We start from the raw sequence: 17,752 nt of genomic DNA on the forward strand, positions 1-17,752 counted from the left end.
GAATGCAGTACACATGGAGACAGCTCTCAGGCAGACACTGGCTGTGTGGTATCTGCTTTCATGCCCCAGTGACGACCTGGTCAGTCAGAATTTTTCAAATGACATCAATCAAAATAAATTACTTGACACCCACCCACCAGCTGATAGCTTGCACGCTCTGACTTACTCTCTCCTACTGAAGTTCTGAGCACTGAAGCCCCTGTGTCTTGGGGCCGGGCTCCTAGGCAGCAGCCTGTGGAGCCATAAATTAACTTGGTACTGTAAAAAAAGTGGTACACCCAAATCTGTAGGCGTTAGGACTGCTTAAAAAGTAGTAGCCTACTGCCTAGATCAGTAGGGATGGCAAGTATGCAATTCTTGATTTAAACGGTTTCCTAGTAAGCAGACTCAGATCTGTGTGCAATATGCATACATGCCAACCCTCCCGATTTAGGCGGCAGAGTCCCGATTTTTCAGTGAAAAATATTGCTGTTTTTCACTGTCTCCCGCCTAAAATAACCATAGCCCCAATGCATTCCAATGGGAAAATGCATGTCTCCCGATTTCCTAGGGGCAAATCTCCCTCCCAGGTGCGTCACAATGTTGGCACTTGGCATGTATGAATATGAAGTTTAATGTTCATATCGGTAGAGCAAGGGGCTTGCAGTCCAGAGGTAGTGAAGCTGTTTCCATGCAACACCCCCCTTTCCCAAGCCCCCAGCTTTGCTCCCGCCCCTCCCACCCTTAGCCCTGGGACAAGAACTGCACACATTGTGGCCCTGAAAATTACAACAGCATGCATAGAAAAATCAGTCATCGGTTCACTCACTATAACATATGACGACATATAATATACGACATAGTATGATATTCGGCTTCCCTTGACAAAGTGAAGGCCCTGAAGCCACGCCCACCTGGTAGCCCTGAGGGCGGGCTACTGGGTGCACAGAGTGAAGGCCCCCGAAGCCACGCCCACCTGATAGCTCTGAGGGCTACTTGGTGAGCGTGGCTCCGAAGATTGCCGAACACTGCCTCCCTCATGCTGCCATGGCGATGCAGGATATCCGTCTAAACCGATAAGTACATATGCATCGGCAGCAGGCGATGCATAGTGACTGCTAGCTTTCGAGCTGCTTGTAAACGAGAGCGTCACGTGATTGTGTAATTGAGTCTGCAGGGCTCAGGTAAGCAGCAGCCCAGCACAGTCGCCACTCAGTTCTCGCGCTTCGCTTTAAACATGAGCTTCGTTATCGGGAGCCTCCAGGTCTGTATTGCTCTGCTGGCTCTCCCAGTGTACATCCTGGACATTCTAGGGGCATGGGAGCCAGTGGCCAAGAAAGTATTGCCATACGTGCTGGACAGATTTACAACATATTACAACAACAAAATGCATTCATACAAAAAGGCTCTTTTTAGCAACATGCTCGATTTTGCCGGCCCTGGGGGGAGACTCAACCTGCTGGAGATAGGATGCGGGACCGGGGCAAACTTCCAGTTTTTCCCACGAGGAAGCCACGTCACCTGCATGGACCCAAACCCGGACTTCAAGCGGTTCCTGAGCAAGAGTGTGGCAGAAAACAAGCATGTTCGGTTTGAGAGCTTTGTAGTGGCCTCTGGGGAGGACATGTCCGGGGTGACCAGTAGCTCCATCGATGTTGTTGTTTGTACTCTAGTGATGTGTTCCGTGCACAGTGTGGAGGTGGTTCTGAAAGAAGTCAGGCGAGTCCTCAGGCCGGTGAGTACAATTATTATACACGGGGAGTGGGGTATGGGGGTTCCAATAACCTCATAAATGACGAGGAGGCAAAAGAGCAGGCGTAGAACCCTGAGATGGCATTATTGTGTAATAATGCACATTACCATATATATATATATGTTAGAAAATATGTAGTGTTCCTACAAGGAAGGGTAGATAGCGCTACACTATGCGTGTGTTTCTCTGATGATGAAGAGTTGTGGCACAGGACATGGTTTACTGGGGTCTACAACCAATGGCTTTCCAGATGATTTTCACTATGACACCTATCAACCCCTAGGGCTGATGGGAGGTGTAGTTCAAACCATCTGGAGAGCCAAAGGATGGACCAGACTCCTGGATATTCTTCTCTGAGCTGCTGATGTGTCCATCCTTCGATGTGGGAAATTAAGTGCTACAATTGTGGGTAATAATGGTGGTAGTAAATAGCACCAATTACCAAGTGCTCTGAAACTTTAATTCCGGCGATAGCAGGATTATATAAAACACCAGAATTATTATTGGTGTGCATCCATAACTCGAATGTTATATGACTGGGCAGCCGTGTAGACATTGAAGAACCAGCGGGATAGGTTAGAACCCTGGGGAACGCTGTAGGTTGAAAGAGTGATAGTAGAGAGAAAGGACCCAAGTTACACCTGGGATGGGCAGTCAAAAAGGAAGGCGGGTAACCTTGCCAGAGCCTGACTTGTGATTCCCAGGGTGTCCCAGAGACTTGCGATCTGGATGTTGTGGTTTACCGTGTGAAAGGCAGAGGAGAGGTCATGAAGAATGAGGACAGAGGGAGTTTTGGTGTCAAGATTTGAGAGCAGGTTTGCAAGGGTGTTCAGACAAGCAGTTTCTGTGCCTGCGGAAGCTCTAAACCCAGACTGATGGACGTGGAGGCAACCAGCAGATTCAGTGTGGAGGGTGAGCTGGGAGATAACCAGCTTCTCCAGGGGTTTGCCCAGGAAAGGTGTAATAGAGATGGGGTGGTAGTTTGCCGGAATGGAGGGGTCAGCAGAGGGTTTCTTAAGCAGAGGGTGCACAAGGGAGTGCTTAAGAGAAGTTGGGATAACTGCAGTGGCAAAAGAGAGATTGCAGAGATCATCCTAGGCTGGAGCAAGGGAGTCAATGTTGTCCTTAATGGTTTTTGAGGGGCAGGGGTCCACCTGCTTGGATGAGGCCTTCATAGACCGGACTTGTCTGGCGACCTCATCAGGTGTGATGGGGGTGAGAGAAGAAGTGGTGGAGGAGCCAAGGGAGGCTCCAGAGGTGTTGGTGTATGATGTGGTGTGGGAGTCAGAGAAGAGAGGATGTCTTGGGTTTTTGCAGTGAAGTGTGCAGCCAGGGCGGGCAATGGTCCTGGGTGAGTGTGACAGAAGAGGCGGCTGCTTCAGGATTGGCCAGTTCCTTACAGACTGAAAAGTTTGGCAGTGTGTTTGATGCTGCAAAGATGCGGCTTGAATAAAGACTCTTTTCTTGGTGTGGATGCAGAGTCGATATTGCCTTTGAAGAGGCGGCAGTCCAGTTTGTTAGAAAGTCCTCCTGACGAATTCCATTTCCGCTCAGCTGCCCTATGTTTGCATTTAAGGGCAGCCAGATCAGGGTCGTACCAAGAGTTACACCTTTTGGAAGGGTTCAGTCGGACCCTCATGGCAGGGGCAAGAGTATCAAGGGTGTTAGAGAGATTGAAGTTAGTGAGGACTTTGTCAGGGTAGGAGTCCCGCCACAGGAGTAGGAGGCGGAGAGTAGGTGGAGGCAAAGACAGCCACTGTCACTCTTTTCATGGGTCTGGTGACTTGGAAACTGAGTGTCCGCGCCGGGTGTGCCGATGCAAGAGGCGACGAGAGCTTCAAGTGTAAGGAGAGTAAGGAGAGAAGAGAGCAAGAGAGAGGTTGTGAGAGGGATAAGAGAGAGGGATGTCTATAGAGATGAGAGCATCCAAAGTGTGGCCTGCTGTTTGTGTGTGTGGGCAGCCAGAAGGTAAGATGGAGAGGGAGAGAGAGAAGCATCAGTTGCGGAAAGGTCCTGAGGAGTCAGGAGAGTCCAGATGGATGTTGAGGTCACCCAGCAGGGGGAGTTGAGAGGTGGGGAAGAGTAGAGAAGAGGCTAGGTCAGCCTATTCTGAGAGGAAGAGAGTGGACTGTCCTGGTGGTCGATAGAAGGTGGCCATAAGGAGAGAGGAGAGGGAGTGAGAGCCTGCAGACTATGCACTCGAAGGAGGAGTAGGCCTGAGTGGGGATGATGGACACAGGTATCCATTCAGGGAAGATCAACGCCACTCCCCCTCCTAACCCTTTGGGCCTGAGCACAGAGAGGATCTTGTAGCCTTCAGGGAGGAGTGTGTCAAAGCTTGTGACAGAGCTGTCCTTGAACCATGTCTCTGTGATGGCGTGCACATCTAGGTCCATGCGTTCAAGGATGTTGCAGATGCCAGACGAGTGTTTGACAGCAGAGTGAGAGTTAAGCGTGGCAATATGGAGCAGATTGCCATATTTGAAGGTCTTCCGCGGGGGGTGCAGGGGACGGTGGCGGTCCCCCCGAGGGTGGCAAGAGAGCGATAGTGGAGGATGGCGGAGGAGCCAGGGCTGACAAGGGAGCCGGCACAGTGAGGCAAGGCAAGGGTGCCTGTGCAGAGGAGGAGGAAGGCACAGCAGCCAAGGGAGCCCCTCCAGTGGGAGAAGTAATGTTTGAGAGACGAGGTAGGAGCCTGTCCAAGCGAAGAAGGTTGGGGTGAGGACCCTGAACCATGATGGTTCCATTCCGATAGACATTAATTATGACCCTGGAAATGGCAAAGAGGTCAAGGAGGCCCTCCCAGTGGGTGCCACCATTAATGGGAGAAGGGGCGACAGAAGAGAGAAAGGTGACCATGTACTGGGTCCATTGGTCGGTTGTGGTAACAACGAGTATGTCTGTGAGAGTCCCTCTGTAAATGCCGTGGCATAGGTGTCTGCAATAGGAAGGCCTGGGTTGGAGCCAAGTATTCCCTTCTTAAGTTTCTTACAGCCAGATTTGGTGATGGGAGAGGGAAAGGAAAAAGAGAAGCAGTTAGAGAAGATAGCAATATATAGCGACATGGCTAGCTGCAGTGGTGAGGACACTTAACAGACTGTACTGAGGCACAAAGAGGGGGGCTGCGTGGCAGAAACACAGGCGAGGGTACAGGAGGTAAGGGGGGCAGCAGTGTGGTCGAGGTAGGACATGCAGGACATTAATGCAGGATGTACTCAACAGCAACTCTGTTAGTAAAAAGGTATTAAGTAACAGTTGTGCACCCAGCAAGAAGCGATTTTAAGAATGGTAACATCCGGTACACAACCAAGTTTGAAGTTTAGATAAAGCTGAAGGGAGCACAGTGCGGCAGGTATGCTACAAAGCACAGTTCAGAACCTGATCCACTTCGCGTAGTAGGCCAAATGGGTGATAGGAGTGAAGTAAACAGTAGGGTGGAAGCACAGCTAGAAATTGTTTACATGCAAACAGGCACTTTCATTGCAGGAAGGGAGGACGGGCTAAAATGATTTTCAGGCAGACAGCAACTTTCAGTCAGAAAGTGGGCACAGGCAAAAGACGTTTTTCAAACAAACGGCTATTTGCGATGCAGGAAGGGGGCACAGGCTAAAAACGATTTTCAAGCAAACTACTTTCAGTCAGGAAGGGGACATAGGCTAAAAAGTTTTTTTTAAGCCAACAGCTATTTCAGTCAGAAGGGGACACAGGCTAAAAACGTTTTTTTTTCAAGCAAACAGCTACTTTCAGTACAGGTAGGGGGCAACACTCAAAATACCATTTTTCAAAGCAGACGGGCACAGCAAAATACGATTTTCAGGCAAGCAGCTACTTTCAAGGCCAGAATGGCGCACAGGCAAAACATGATTTTCAAAGCAAACAATTGGTCCTTAGAAAGCAGCAGGCCCAATCAGAGCATGAGGAGGTGGAACAAAGGCAAGCCCTCCAGGGCCTGCAGAGTGGCAGCAGCCATGATGGAAAGGCCTCAACGGGAAACAATGCGCTCAGGAGCCAAAGAGGCACACATTAAAACATTGGAGCGGTGATGCCAGCATTCACTTGATTTTTGCAAAAGTCATATAATTGGAATTTTTTTAGTTGGTTGCAATTATCACCATGCACATGCTGTGCAGCACTGACAAAAAAGCACAAAAGCCTCACGGGGCCTACTTCGAGTCTGCTGGGGTCGGTGATAGTCCCGCGGTCCTGGTGGGGTGGAGGGGGAGAGCCCTCGTGCTGGCACAGCAGCTGCTGCAGGAGAAATGGAGAACATAGTCAATTTTTCTTCAGTAAAATTCGTTTTTTTAATCATTTTTTGTTTCACGTTAATCAACTGTTTTAAAATGTTCTTTTGTCTTCAGGACATGTATGTGGGGGGATACGAGGGGTTAGTTGAGGGGTCATTACGCTTTGCAATGTTCAGCCAATAATTGACAACTTGATGCATGGAATGTGTGTGTTTTGTTTCTACTTCATAGGTACAGTGCTGGATATATAAAGGGCATTACACTGTATACTCTGTTTTTATTACACAGAGTGATTGTTCTGCTCAGAGAACAAAGCAACTAATTGTGAGACAGTTCAGTCTGAGTAACACGTTTTCACGGCATCACATTGTTTGGAATCCATACTTCGCAGGAATCATTACCCATCAGATAGTTAACCTGTGTTGTCCCCTAAGGCTTCATTATCTCGGCTTGGCCAAACAATGCATGCCAGGCCATTGACCAATCTGAGGAACACATTCATCCCTCACTATGCTGAGGACTCCCACAGCCTTTGGGAGACCTTGCCTAAAGATCAGATGGGGATCTAATTCCAACTTTCCTCCAAAAATTCAAGACTGGCCAATTGATAGCAATCTATGCCCAATCCCTGTCAAAACTTTAATGGTTTTGGGCCAACTAACCTCCACTCCATCCCTTTCAAATCGGCTGACTAACAATGCACCCCACTTCTCTTCTCCCTCCCAATGCCAGAAATGTGGGAATTCTCTTAGGCAAGAACATTTCTCTAACCCCACAAATAAACCAAACTGCCCAAAAATGTATTAGGCTTAGCAAATGATGAAAAACAATTTCCCCTACTTTGAATTTCCCCAGAAAATCAATTTAATTTGACCTTTTTTCTTTTCTTTTATTTTTTTTTTTTTTTTTTTTTGTCCAGTGCTGGACAAAGGGTCTCTGAGCACCTTTTAAAAGGTCCAAAAGTGCAAGTGATGGGAGACAAAACAGAAGTTTCAAAATGTTTTCAGGATAGGCTCTTTAATTTGTTTATTGGACATTTGCATGGCGCCTATACACAAGTGTTTCCAAGTGCCACAAGACAAGATAGGTGGGGGATACATGGGAATCACAAATGTAGAACAAAAACGGTTATATTGGACTTGACAATCCTACTGTGCAAGTGCTTGACAAGGTGGTAAGTGCAAGGGGGAGAGGGTAGAGGGAGAAGTGCAGGAGTGGGGTGCACCCAGGGAAGGGACGGGCAAGTACTGGGTGGGCCAAGGTGGCATGTGCCAGGGGGAAGGGTGGAAGGGAGGATGAGTATGGTAGACAGGGGCGACCAAGTCGGGCTAGTGGGGGAAAGGGAGCTCGAGGGCAAATGCTGGCAGAGAAGGCTGGTATTACTGGTAGGGGGTGGTCTGGCCCCTGTAAGACTATGAAGGGACTAGGCCCCAGTCCCAGCGGCAGAGGGAGAGTTGGCACATTAGGGGAAGAGGAGAAAGGGACAGTCTTGAAAAGTTTCCGGAACATAGCAAGATCTGGCTCAAATCTGAAGGTCGGGAGGCTGTTCAGAGTGAAGAGCCAGCTGAGGAAAGGGATCTAACTCCCACTCTCTGTTTGGAGAAACGGAGTTGGAGCCAGTGGACTAAACGACTCTGGCCAGGAGGTATTTAGAGAGGGAAATCTGGATGTAAAAAGATTCCAGGCCCGACAACCTTGTGGATGAGGCAAAGGGTCTTGAATTTGATCCTTGCGGTCACCAGGAGCTAGTGCAGAGATGCGGTCCCTGGGCTTGAGGCCAAGGATAAGTCTTGCAGTCCTGTTCTGGATTACTTGAAGGTGGGTGGAGAGAGGAAAGAGGCAGATTGAGGAAGAGGCTGTTGCAGTAGTCTAGCCTAGAGAGAACCAGGGCTCTAGAGACCTTGAGCTTCTGGGGAAAGGTAGAATGCCCTAGAGAAGGCACAGCTGAAAGTTGGACTTTTTGGCAAGGTCCTTGATGTGTGGAGCGAAATAGAGCTAGGAGTTAAAGATGATCCTGCGTTTTTTTTTGCCTTACAGGTGGGGGAGGGGACCCAAGGAGTCTGGCCAGAGAGTGGGGGGAGGGGCGGGAAAGAAGAAGCAGGTGCCGCAATGAGAAGGATCTCTGTGTTACTGGCATTCAGGCAGAGATCGTTTGCAGAGCACCATGCCTGAATAGCAGTCAGTCAGTCGGGTATGAGGGAGGAGGAGGCAGAGGATGGCAGCTTGAAAGAAAGCTCTGTGTCGTCTGCATAATGCTGGAAATGAGGGGAGAAAGTGGAAATCTGATGACCCGCAGGAGCCAGGTAGATGTTGAAGAGCCATGGTGATAGGGTTCAGCCCTGAGGGATGCCACAGCGAAGAGTGTGGTGGAGGAGAGAAAAGGACCCATTTGCACTTGGGAAGGTCTGTTTGAAAGGAAGGAGGTAAGCCACGCCAGTGCCCTGTTCATGATGCCTAGGTTATCATGGAGACAGTTTGAGGATGGAGTGGTTGACTGTGTCAAAGGCAGAAGAAAGATCAAGGAGGATCAGAACAGAGGGAGTGTTGGAGTCCAGGTTAGAGAGTAGGTCTTCATGGGTGTTCAGGAGAGCGGTTTTCGTGCCTATGGCTGCCCTAAAACTGAACTGGTGGTCATGGAGGCAGCCAGCCACTTCGGTGTGGAAGGTCAGTAGGGGGATGACCACCTTCTCCATGAGTTTGCCCAAAAATGGGGTGATAGAGATAGGGCGATAGTTAGCTGGGCAAGAAGGGTCAACAGAATTTGTTTTGGGAGAGGTTGCACAAGAGAGTGCTTAAGTGGTTTGAGATGGAGCCAGTGGTGAATGAGTGGTTGCAGAGGTCAGCCAAGGCTGGGGCGAGGGAGGTGATGTTGTCCTTGATGGTTCTGAGGAGCAGGCGAGCACCTGTTTAGAGGAGATTTTCATAGAGCTGACAACTCTAGAGCTCTCATCTGGTGCAGGGGGGAAGAAGGAGGCCAAGGGAGATGAGAGAAAGGGGTGTGGGGGGAGCAGCTGACAGAGAGGGCAGGATGTCCAGAGCTTTGGAGGAAAGATGGGCAGTCAGTGCAGAGCAGAGGGCCTGGGAGGGAGGACGAGAGAAGGAGACTGCAGTAGTATTGGCAAGTTTCTTGGCGATTTTAAAGAGTTCAGCCGTGTTATTGGTGGTTCCAGAGATGCAGGCTTGGAGATGAGCCCTCTTCTTGGAGCAGATGGAGAGACGATATTGCCTTTGGAGTAGGCGGCAGGCCAGTTTGTCAGAGAATGAGCTAGATGTCTGCCACTTCCTCTGCAGCTTTGCACGTGTGTTTCAAAGCGGCCATGTCGGCCATACCAAGAGTTGCATTTGGAGGCAAGCTTCATGCAGACCCTCATAACGGGGGCAAGGATGTTCTGGGTGTTAGATTTAGAGAGGTGTGGGAGGTTAGCTAGAACCGAGTCCGGAGAGTCAAAAGAAGGGGGCGGAGGAAGGATGAAGGAAGAGGCAAAAGCAGCGACTGACACACACTTCATCAGTCGAATGAAGGAGAAGGAGACTTGCAGTGCAGGCGGAGGCATCATCAGGGGAGAGGGGAGGTCAAGGTGGGATGTGTGGTCTGACCAGAAGAGAGGGGTAATAAGAGGGTTGGACAGTGGGATGTCTGTTGAGATGAGCGCATCCAAGGTGTGTCCGACAGAGTGGATTGGGCAAGATGGAAGGATAGTGAGGGAAAGAGTTTCGCAGAGATCACGAAAGAAAACAGTGGCCACATCGGGAGAGTCAAGATGGATGTTAAAGTCCCCAAGGAAGATACGTTTGGGGGAGAAGGCAAGAAGAAAGAACAGGTTGGCCATTCTTAGAGGAAGAGGGAGGTCGGTCCGAGAGGCCTGTAGATGGTAGCGAGAGTAAGAGAGAAGGTAGACGAGACAGAAAGCATTCAAAGGATGAGCAGGTTTGAGTGGGGATGATGGAGGCAGGAACCCACTCGGGGAAGATCAGATAAACTCCACCACCAGGCCGGAAGGGCCCGGGATTGGACCCCTGTCCAATCCTTCTCTCTTGTAGCCCTCAGGGAGAAGAATGTCAAAAGCAGTGAGGGAGCTGGCCTTGAACCTATTCTGTGCGAGCAAAGACTTTGAGATCAAAGTCTTCAAGGAGGAGACCGATGTCAGAGGAGTGTTTGATAGAGTTAGGATTGAGGAGAGCTAAGTGAAGCTGGTTGCCCCCTCTAAAGGATTTGCAAGGGGGCCACAGGAGTGTGGTGTCACCACTGGGGAGGAGGCAAGGGGGATGAGGGAAGGAGGCGTGGCAGGAGAGGGGGGGAGTTGAAGAGAGATGGAAGACACTTGCCAAAAAGGAGGCGGTTGGGCTAAGAGCCCTAGGCCATGATAGTGCCATTGTGATATATACATGGTGCATTTGGAAGATGCTAACGGTGCCACGAGCACTTCCCATCTGGTGCCACCAGTAATGGGTGAGGATTAGAAAGGGGAGAGGATGTATAGCATATGGGGAGTCCATAAATCGGAGAAAGGAACAGCAAAGAGAATGTCAGTGATGGTCTGTGTAATAACGTAGTTCCCCACACATGTAAGTTGTTTGTATATCTTTATTCTTCAGACCCGAACGCCATACATCCTCTCCTCCCAGCTCCTACCCTTCTCACCAACCGCCACCCGGAACCTTCCTCCCTCAACGTTCCACACATTAGAACCTTAGGAAAGAGCTCGCGGAAGCGCGAGCAATTACTACAGTCTGTCTGGAGGAAACATTGATGTAGGTGTCTGAAATGGGCAGACCAGTGTTGGAACTAAGGAGTGCCTTTTTAAAGTTTCTTTATTCCAGACTTCGTGAAAGAGGGAGTATAGGTGATGGAGAAGCAGTTAGAAAAGATAGGGGAGACAGAGCGCACATTGTGGGCAGAGGTGGGTGGGGGAGATCAAAAGATAGCAGGGTAGAGGGTCAGAAGCACTATACAACAGTAGAATCTCACCAGGTGGCCAGGCAGACGATAACAATGGGCTCCCTGCAAATTCCCAGATTTACAGATCAATAAGAAATTGTAAAGCACCCCTAAATACAAATTATGCCAGAAAGCACTGAAAAGCAGTACAACATGGTGGATGCACAGTTGGAAGGACGTACACGTGAGAATAGAAAATTAGTTTTACATTTGTTTCTTTTTTTTCTTTAAAGCAGGGCATTAAGAAAGCAGTAGAGAGCATTCCGTAGGAGGTAGAACACGTTTCACATTTCAATTTGTGAAGCGATTAGAGGGTGTAGATTAGGCAGGAAGCAAAAGGAGCAGGAAAACCAGAGCAGTCCAGGGGAGGTGTGTAGACCAGACGAACCATGTTGCTTACCAAAGCAGTAGAAAGGTCATGATTTTGTTCATGGGCAAAGCGTCAGTAGAACAAGTTGGTGTGAATCCTTTGGGAGCATTGCCAAGAGGTAAAGGCAGATGTGCAGACATGGGGCCTTAGTGATGGCCTTTGTGACGTCGGCCAGCTCTCACCTGCTGGCTTGTGATTGACCCTGATAATAAAATGGATGGCCAATCAGGCTGGAGGCAGGGCAGACACCCATGCACTCCAGTGCTCGGGGGGGGGGGGGTGGGGGAGGCGGCAATGATGGAAGGTGGAAGGAGGCCAAGCCACGAACGGCCCAACTGGGCAAAGGGAAGCTGATGCTGGCAGTCCGGTTTGGAGAGAGGTGGGGAGTGTACATACACAATAAGCATAGCCCAACAGGGCAAGTGGCACAAAAGGCAACACTCGCCACCACACTGGATCCAAATATCAGCAAAGGAAGCCAGAAGCCCTTCAGGGGCTACCTTGTGCACAGTGATGGTGTTTCCTTTCCCCTTCTGCCTCGTGCAGCCAACACAATGTTTCTTCAGGTAGTGTCTTTGAGAGTGAGGATGATTAGGATAGCATGGGAGGTGGACATGCTAGATTAGGTGTGGGGAAACTGGCATGCTTTGAGGCTTTTTTAGAAAGTCATGATGGGGGTGTGCAGTGCGTATGTAAAGGGGTTGTGAGTTCCATGCTCTGTGAATGCTTGTTTTTGTGTGACTGTTAATTATGTCACTGAGGGTTAAAGAAATACTATGAGACTTGGTGACGGTTGAAGGATTATTTTTCTCCAGGGCCCTAGGGCCATTTCTCACTCTCTCTCTCACCCCCACCCCCCGCCTCCCCCAACCTAACCCAGGCCTCCTTACATTTTGAGTTAGTATATATCCATGATTGTCACCTACTATATAGGTTATTCCTCCCACTCGAGATGAAGACGTAATGGCTGAATACCATATCTGTCTAACCTCCCTCTGGGAATTTCTAGACTGTTCTAGATTCGTCCTACTTCCGTCACACACTCGTATTCCTTTCCCTCACACTACTCTCTACTGCTCTTATCCCTTCCACTGCATCACTCTCCTCTTATCCTACTTCCTATATCCATCAGATGTCTTTCACTCCTGCTAAACCACCCCTCAACCCTTCGATGTTACTTCTGCCCCCTTAACTCTACTTCTCCCTCCTCCACACTGCTGCTCTCCCTCTATACTACCACACCCTCATCCATGCTACTACAACCTCCTCCACACTATGGTTCCCTCTCCCACCCTCTCTCTACTCAAACATCCTCCTTTATTTGCCCAAATACCTCATATTCAATCTCTACACTCCCTCACCTGAACACACCTCCCACTCAATCACTCACACTGACAACACAGTACTACTTGAACTCACTAACCAATACCTCACCTGGTCCAAAAATCACCCCCACACTTCTCTTCTCCAGCCTTCCTCCTGCTGGTCTTTTGGACTGCTACCTCCTCGTCCCCTGACCTGAACAACCCACCTCTTCCTGTTTCCTGGGATCTCTTTTAACTCCCTCCCTATGCTCTGGTTGGTTATCTGGCCCTAGCCAATCTGGACCCGCATTGCCCTCATGAGCGGTGTTCCATACAGAAAAGATTATAGATTAAACCCTGCCCTCTTTTCACGATTGGCACTGCCGTGGAATGGTGATAGCGGATTGGGTTGTGCAATGTCCAAGTTCATTTTAGAGGTCCTTGGTCCTCGCTGCCCCAAGGTGAATACAGTCAGAGGGTGGGTCTGCGACCATGGTTCGGGTCCCTGGTGGTATAAGAAGTTGCCTCAGTCTGTTAGCTGTTCCCAAAGCTGGGGAGCAGTGTGCAGCATGTCCCAAAGTCACGTAGACTATGAAGTTTCTTCTGGCTACCCCTCTCTCCATTCGGTGGTTCCAGTTTCGGGCACTGGGATGCAAGTAGCATGGGATGGTGGAGGTCTGCTCCCTCTCTCTCTCTGCCAGTTTCCCCCGTTAGTCTCTGTATGTTGAATTTAGGAACAAGAGTGAAAATCTGGGGCAAGGATTTTTCTCAAGCGACATGGGGTAATGCTCAGATATAAGCTGGCACTTTGGGTGGGGAGAGGAATTGGGGCCTCCCAACTGCCACTGCCCACCTCTGGAGTAGGGCTGGTTCTAGATTCATCCCTGGTAGGCCTCCCACACCAGGCAGAGTGGTTACCACCCCCCCTTGACAAGGTGAAGGCACAGACCTTGTCACAGTTTGCACAGTGTAATGTGCAGAATATGTTGGCTAGCTTGTTTGGCGTTTGTGTGGGTGATGGGTTTGTTTGTCATGAAGGGGTTTTGCAGGGGATTGCTTTGAATACAATGCAGAGTCCTTTTAAGGTAGGTGTGTACCAATAAGTGATTATTAATAGGCCAAATACCGAATAGTTGGCCCAAATATTTGACCAAAGTCGAATAGAGAGCCCAACAGTTAACTATGGGAGCCGATTGTGGTTCCTGCCACTGTTGCTACAAAGGAAAGTTTGATATACTGCTTAAGGCATGTCATAGAAATGGCACTGCATTTTCCTATGGAAAATGGTGCTCCATTTCCATAACGTGCCTCAAGCAGTATATTATATACTGCTAGGTCTCTTGTTAGAGAGAGTATGTATGTGGAGCTTGTGCTAATTAACTCATTGATGTCATGGGTGTGTGCTAGCTCAGAGTGACAGTTGAGAATGCAGTTTTGCTTTGCATTTTAATTTTATTTCTATAGGGCTTAACACCTCTGCATTTCACAAAACATAATAAACAGTGGAATTGGATGAGAAATTAATCAAACCAAAAGATCAAATAGAAAGAAGGTAGGATTTAAGGTGAGTTTTGAAGAGGGGGCAGGATGAAATGGAGCGCAAAGAAAGGGGAAGGACATTCCAATGCTTCGCTGCAAGCAAAGAAAAGGAACGAAAACGGCAATGGACAGAAGGAGGGCGTGGAACTGTTAAAGGAAAGAGTAACTGCAAATGGAGGAAGCGTTTGGGAGAGTAGAAAGAGATAGAGGAGCTAGGTCATAAGGCATTCAAAGATTATACAGCAGAAAGAGTAGGCATGATTTGAAAGGCAACCATTGAAGAGAGTACAGTGCAAAGGAAATGGAATCATGAGGGGACAGCAAGCATAGGACTTGAACAGATGAGTGATAAACAGAGTGAAGAGGAGCAAAATGAATAGAGGGAAGACAAAAAAGAAGAGAAGAGCAGTAGAAAAGTCAGGAAAAGATACGTTTAGAAGTGGCAAAGGTGAGGAACCGAAGGGCCTTCCTGATGAACAATTGGAAGGAACTTGAGTGTGATGTAATTGAAATATGAGTAGAGAGAGAACATGAAGAATCAAAGACAACATACAAATTATGTGAAGAGAGGAGGCAATAGATAGAGTGGAAGGAGAACGCAAGATAGAGGGAGGCGATAGTGGAGGATGGATGGCATTCGCAGGAAAGAAAAAAATCTCTGTTTTAGAGGGGCTGAGATGGATAAAAGGAGAAGACATCCATGGTTGTATTGGAAGAAGACAGACACATATAGAATCAGTAAAAGAGGAATAATACAGAAAGATTGAGAATCATCAGCCTAAAAGTGGAAATAAAGGAGAAGAGAAGGGGACCGAAGTCAGGGCCTTGGGGACACTGTGAGTCAGAGGCAGGATAGATGAGTGGCCAGCCCACAAACCTGACAGGGTGCTGCCAGAAAGATACGAGTGAAACTAGTTAAGAACAAAACCTTGGATTAGATGAAAGAAGAATAGAATGGTCGATTGTTAAGACTTCTGTCCCAACCAGGCATGCCCTGCTCCTTACAGCCCGCTTGTAGCAGCCCCGATGGACCCACTGCTGCCTTGCTGAGTTTTCCGAATCCTGTGTTGTTCGAAAGCGAGTAATGAGCCACCTGCAAGATGACAGACCTCCAACCCAAGATGGCCACCGAAGATTCGCATCGGCGTACATACATTGCCGGCAAACCAACACTGTAAAAACAAGACAGGAGAGAGATGCTTCGTCTAACAACACAGATCCCGGTCGATGCCAATCTTTTGGATTCATAGGTAATGGGCCTTCTTGTTTAGTGCAGACCACATTCTCTGAGGCTTTGTGTCAACGTTTATCTATGAATAAACACCTTTGATCCTAAAATCCCTATCCTTATATCAAGATCAAGTGATTGACTCGTCCCCCCGGGCCCCCCGACTGCAGGTTCGTAAAGATTTGTAAAATAATAGTTATTAAGGAGACAAACGTTTTTTCCAAAAGTGCAGCCTGGTTTCCATTCATTTTCCCATAGACAAACAAGGTACATTTTTGTCAAAGCGCACAGCCCAAACAGCCTGATTTATGCAAGGTCCAAAACAACATGGGCACAAAGCCATGTCTGCTTTGGGGTTATTCCATGCAGTAGTTTAAATAATTTTTGAGGGAGAAGGGTGTGCCCCCTTCTAAAAAATGGATAGCTCAATCGCAAGGATTTATCCAAAAACATGTTTTTAGAAATTAAACAGCCACCGTCTTGTTTATCTCTCGATGTGAGAGATAACCGTGACTATAGCCGAGGATATGGAAAAATGAAACTCGGGAAAAAAGCTGCTTGCAGGTCAAAAAATATGCAAATTCGATCAGGCTAGAGGTGGGGCGTGGGTGGCTAGAGGGCCCCAAGTGAAATTTGGGAGATGGAGGGGGTATAGAGACTGAATTTGCAGCACAAAGCTCTCTGTAACCTCAGCTATAGTCTAGAATAGCCGAAATCTTAAAACAAACTGCGTCACAGAAACAGTGTGTGTTGTGGGGGTGAAAGGGAGAGGGCAGGGAGGTGAGGAGACCATCTGGGGAGTGGGGGGAGCTGGCACAGATAAGGTGAGCTCTTGGTGGGAAAGCATTTTTTGGGTCAGTTTCTCTATTTGTGGCTATAAAGGACTACGGATAGCAGAGTGTATGTTTAGTTCAGTACCCGTGGTTACAGCTTTTTAAAAAGTATATCTTTACAGCTATAGTGACATCGGGGTTGAATAATCACAGGCCATGGCCAAAGCTAGTGACAGGATTTCCATCCAGGTCTCCCATCCATGCAGTAACCGGGACAGAACCTGTTTAACTTTAAAGTGAGGAAGGGGCCAGACTCATCAGGCCATGTTGCCTGATAAACGAGTGATAGTTACAAGACTACTTGGAAAAACAAGCTGGCCCTTTCCTTACTTTTAAGCTAAGAAGGGTCAGAAGCAGGGTCAGTCCCGGTTACTGTATGGATGGGCAACAGTGGGCATCCACTTTTTTTTTATTTTTATATAAACCGTGCTACTGTCAGTCCTTGAAAGTTTTGCAATCGGAGACCATTTTTTTCCTTTTGCTGAATTGCATTCTGGTATCTGTAGTCTCCCAGTCAAATATATATATTTTGTTTACAGCAACAGTGGTTTTCCAATCCCAGCAGTAATTGGGACAAACCCTGCCTAACCTCAAAGCCCCTAAGACCATGTTGCCTAATACATGAGACAACCTTACAAGAACACTTAGAGAAACATGGCCTAAGGGTGCTGGATCCTTCTTCGCTTTAAAACAAAACTGGGTCAGTCCCGGTAACTTCATGCATGGGAGACAGTCCTGAATGCCATGTGTTTCTTAGCTTTACATATCTCATAACACAGCATCCACATTTTTTTTTAAACCATGCTACTGTCAGTCCTTGAAGGTTTTGCACTCTGAGACAATTTGTTTGCCTTTTGCTGAATTGCGTTCTGGTATTTGTAGTCTCACTATCAAGATGGGGGTGGGGGGGAATAATGTTTCAATTGTTCACTTTTTGCCTAACATAGTTTTCTAAGGATTTATATATTTGAGTGACACTATGGAATGTGTACTTTTCAAGTTGGCTTTATAAAGCACAGTATTGTTCAAAGACAGACAAGGGGGTGAGGAGGGGAAATGATGAGAGGGCAAGTAAGTCATGAGTATTTGCCCACAATGCGGCAAGAGAGTTTGCAATCCTGGACACTGGTGCGGTTATTTTGCCCTGATTGTGGCTGCTTTTCAGGGCACAAGTAAAGGACACATGTGGGTGAACAGCGTAACATTTCTCAGATGGCGGACGCAACTCTGGGTTTTTTTGAGGTTGGCAAGCTTGCACAAGCATCTGGATACAAGGATTTTGCTCAGGTTGTCATGTTCCCAGTGCAGACGCTTACCCACAAGACCACAAGCACTTGTTTCGTATTGGGATTTTGTTTTCCATGGAATATTTCACTAAAGATTGCACATTTTTACATTTTGCAAGCATAGTTATTGGAAGATTTACTCTCTCAAGTTATTTTTCTTGTTTGTTCCTTTTTTTAAAAAAGAGTCCAATGCTATTTGGTCTTGCAAACTTTCTTCTAAGGAGAAGGTCAATTGAACTACATTTGAATATGTCACTTTAAAATATATGATCACTTA

At 47.9% G+C, this 17,752-nt stretch overlaps 1 protein-coding gene across 1 annotated transcript in view; it reads left to right on the forward strand.

Moving 5' to 3' along the window:
* Positions 1–968: 968 nt before the first annotated feature.
* Positions 969–17,752, forward strand: part of LOC138582277 (thiol S-methyltransferase TMT1A-like) — a 291,465-nt gene continuing 274,681 nt past the window's right edge. Inside the window, exon 1 of the mRNA XM_069653420.1 lies at positions 969–1,714. Coding sequence (XP_069509521.1) covers positions 1,217–1,714 — 498 coding nt within the window. The 5' untranslated portion in view covers positions 969–1,216. The remainder of the gene's footprint in view (positions 1,715–17,752) is intronic.

The sequence above is a fragment of the Ambystoma mexicanum genome, chromosome 3q, assembly GCF_040938575.1.
Source record: "Ambystoma mexicanum isolate Mex_15411 chromosome 3q, UKY_AmexF1_1, whole genome shotgun sequence".
Lineage (NCBI taxonomy): Eukaryota > Metazoa > Chordata > Amphibia > Caudata > Ambystomatidae > Ambystoma > Ambystoma mexicanum.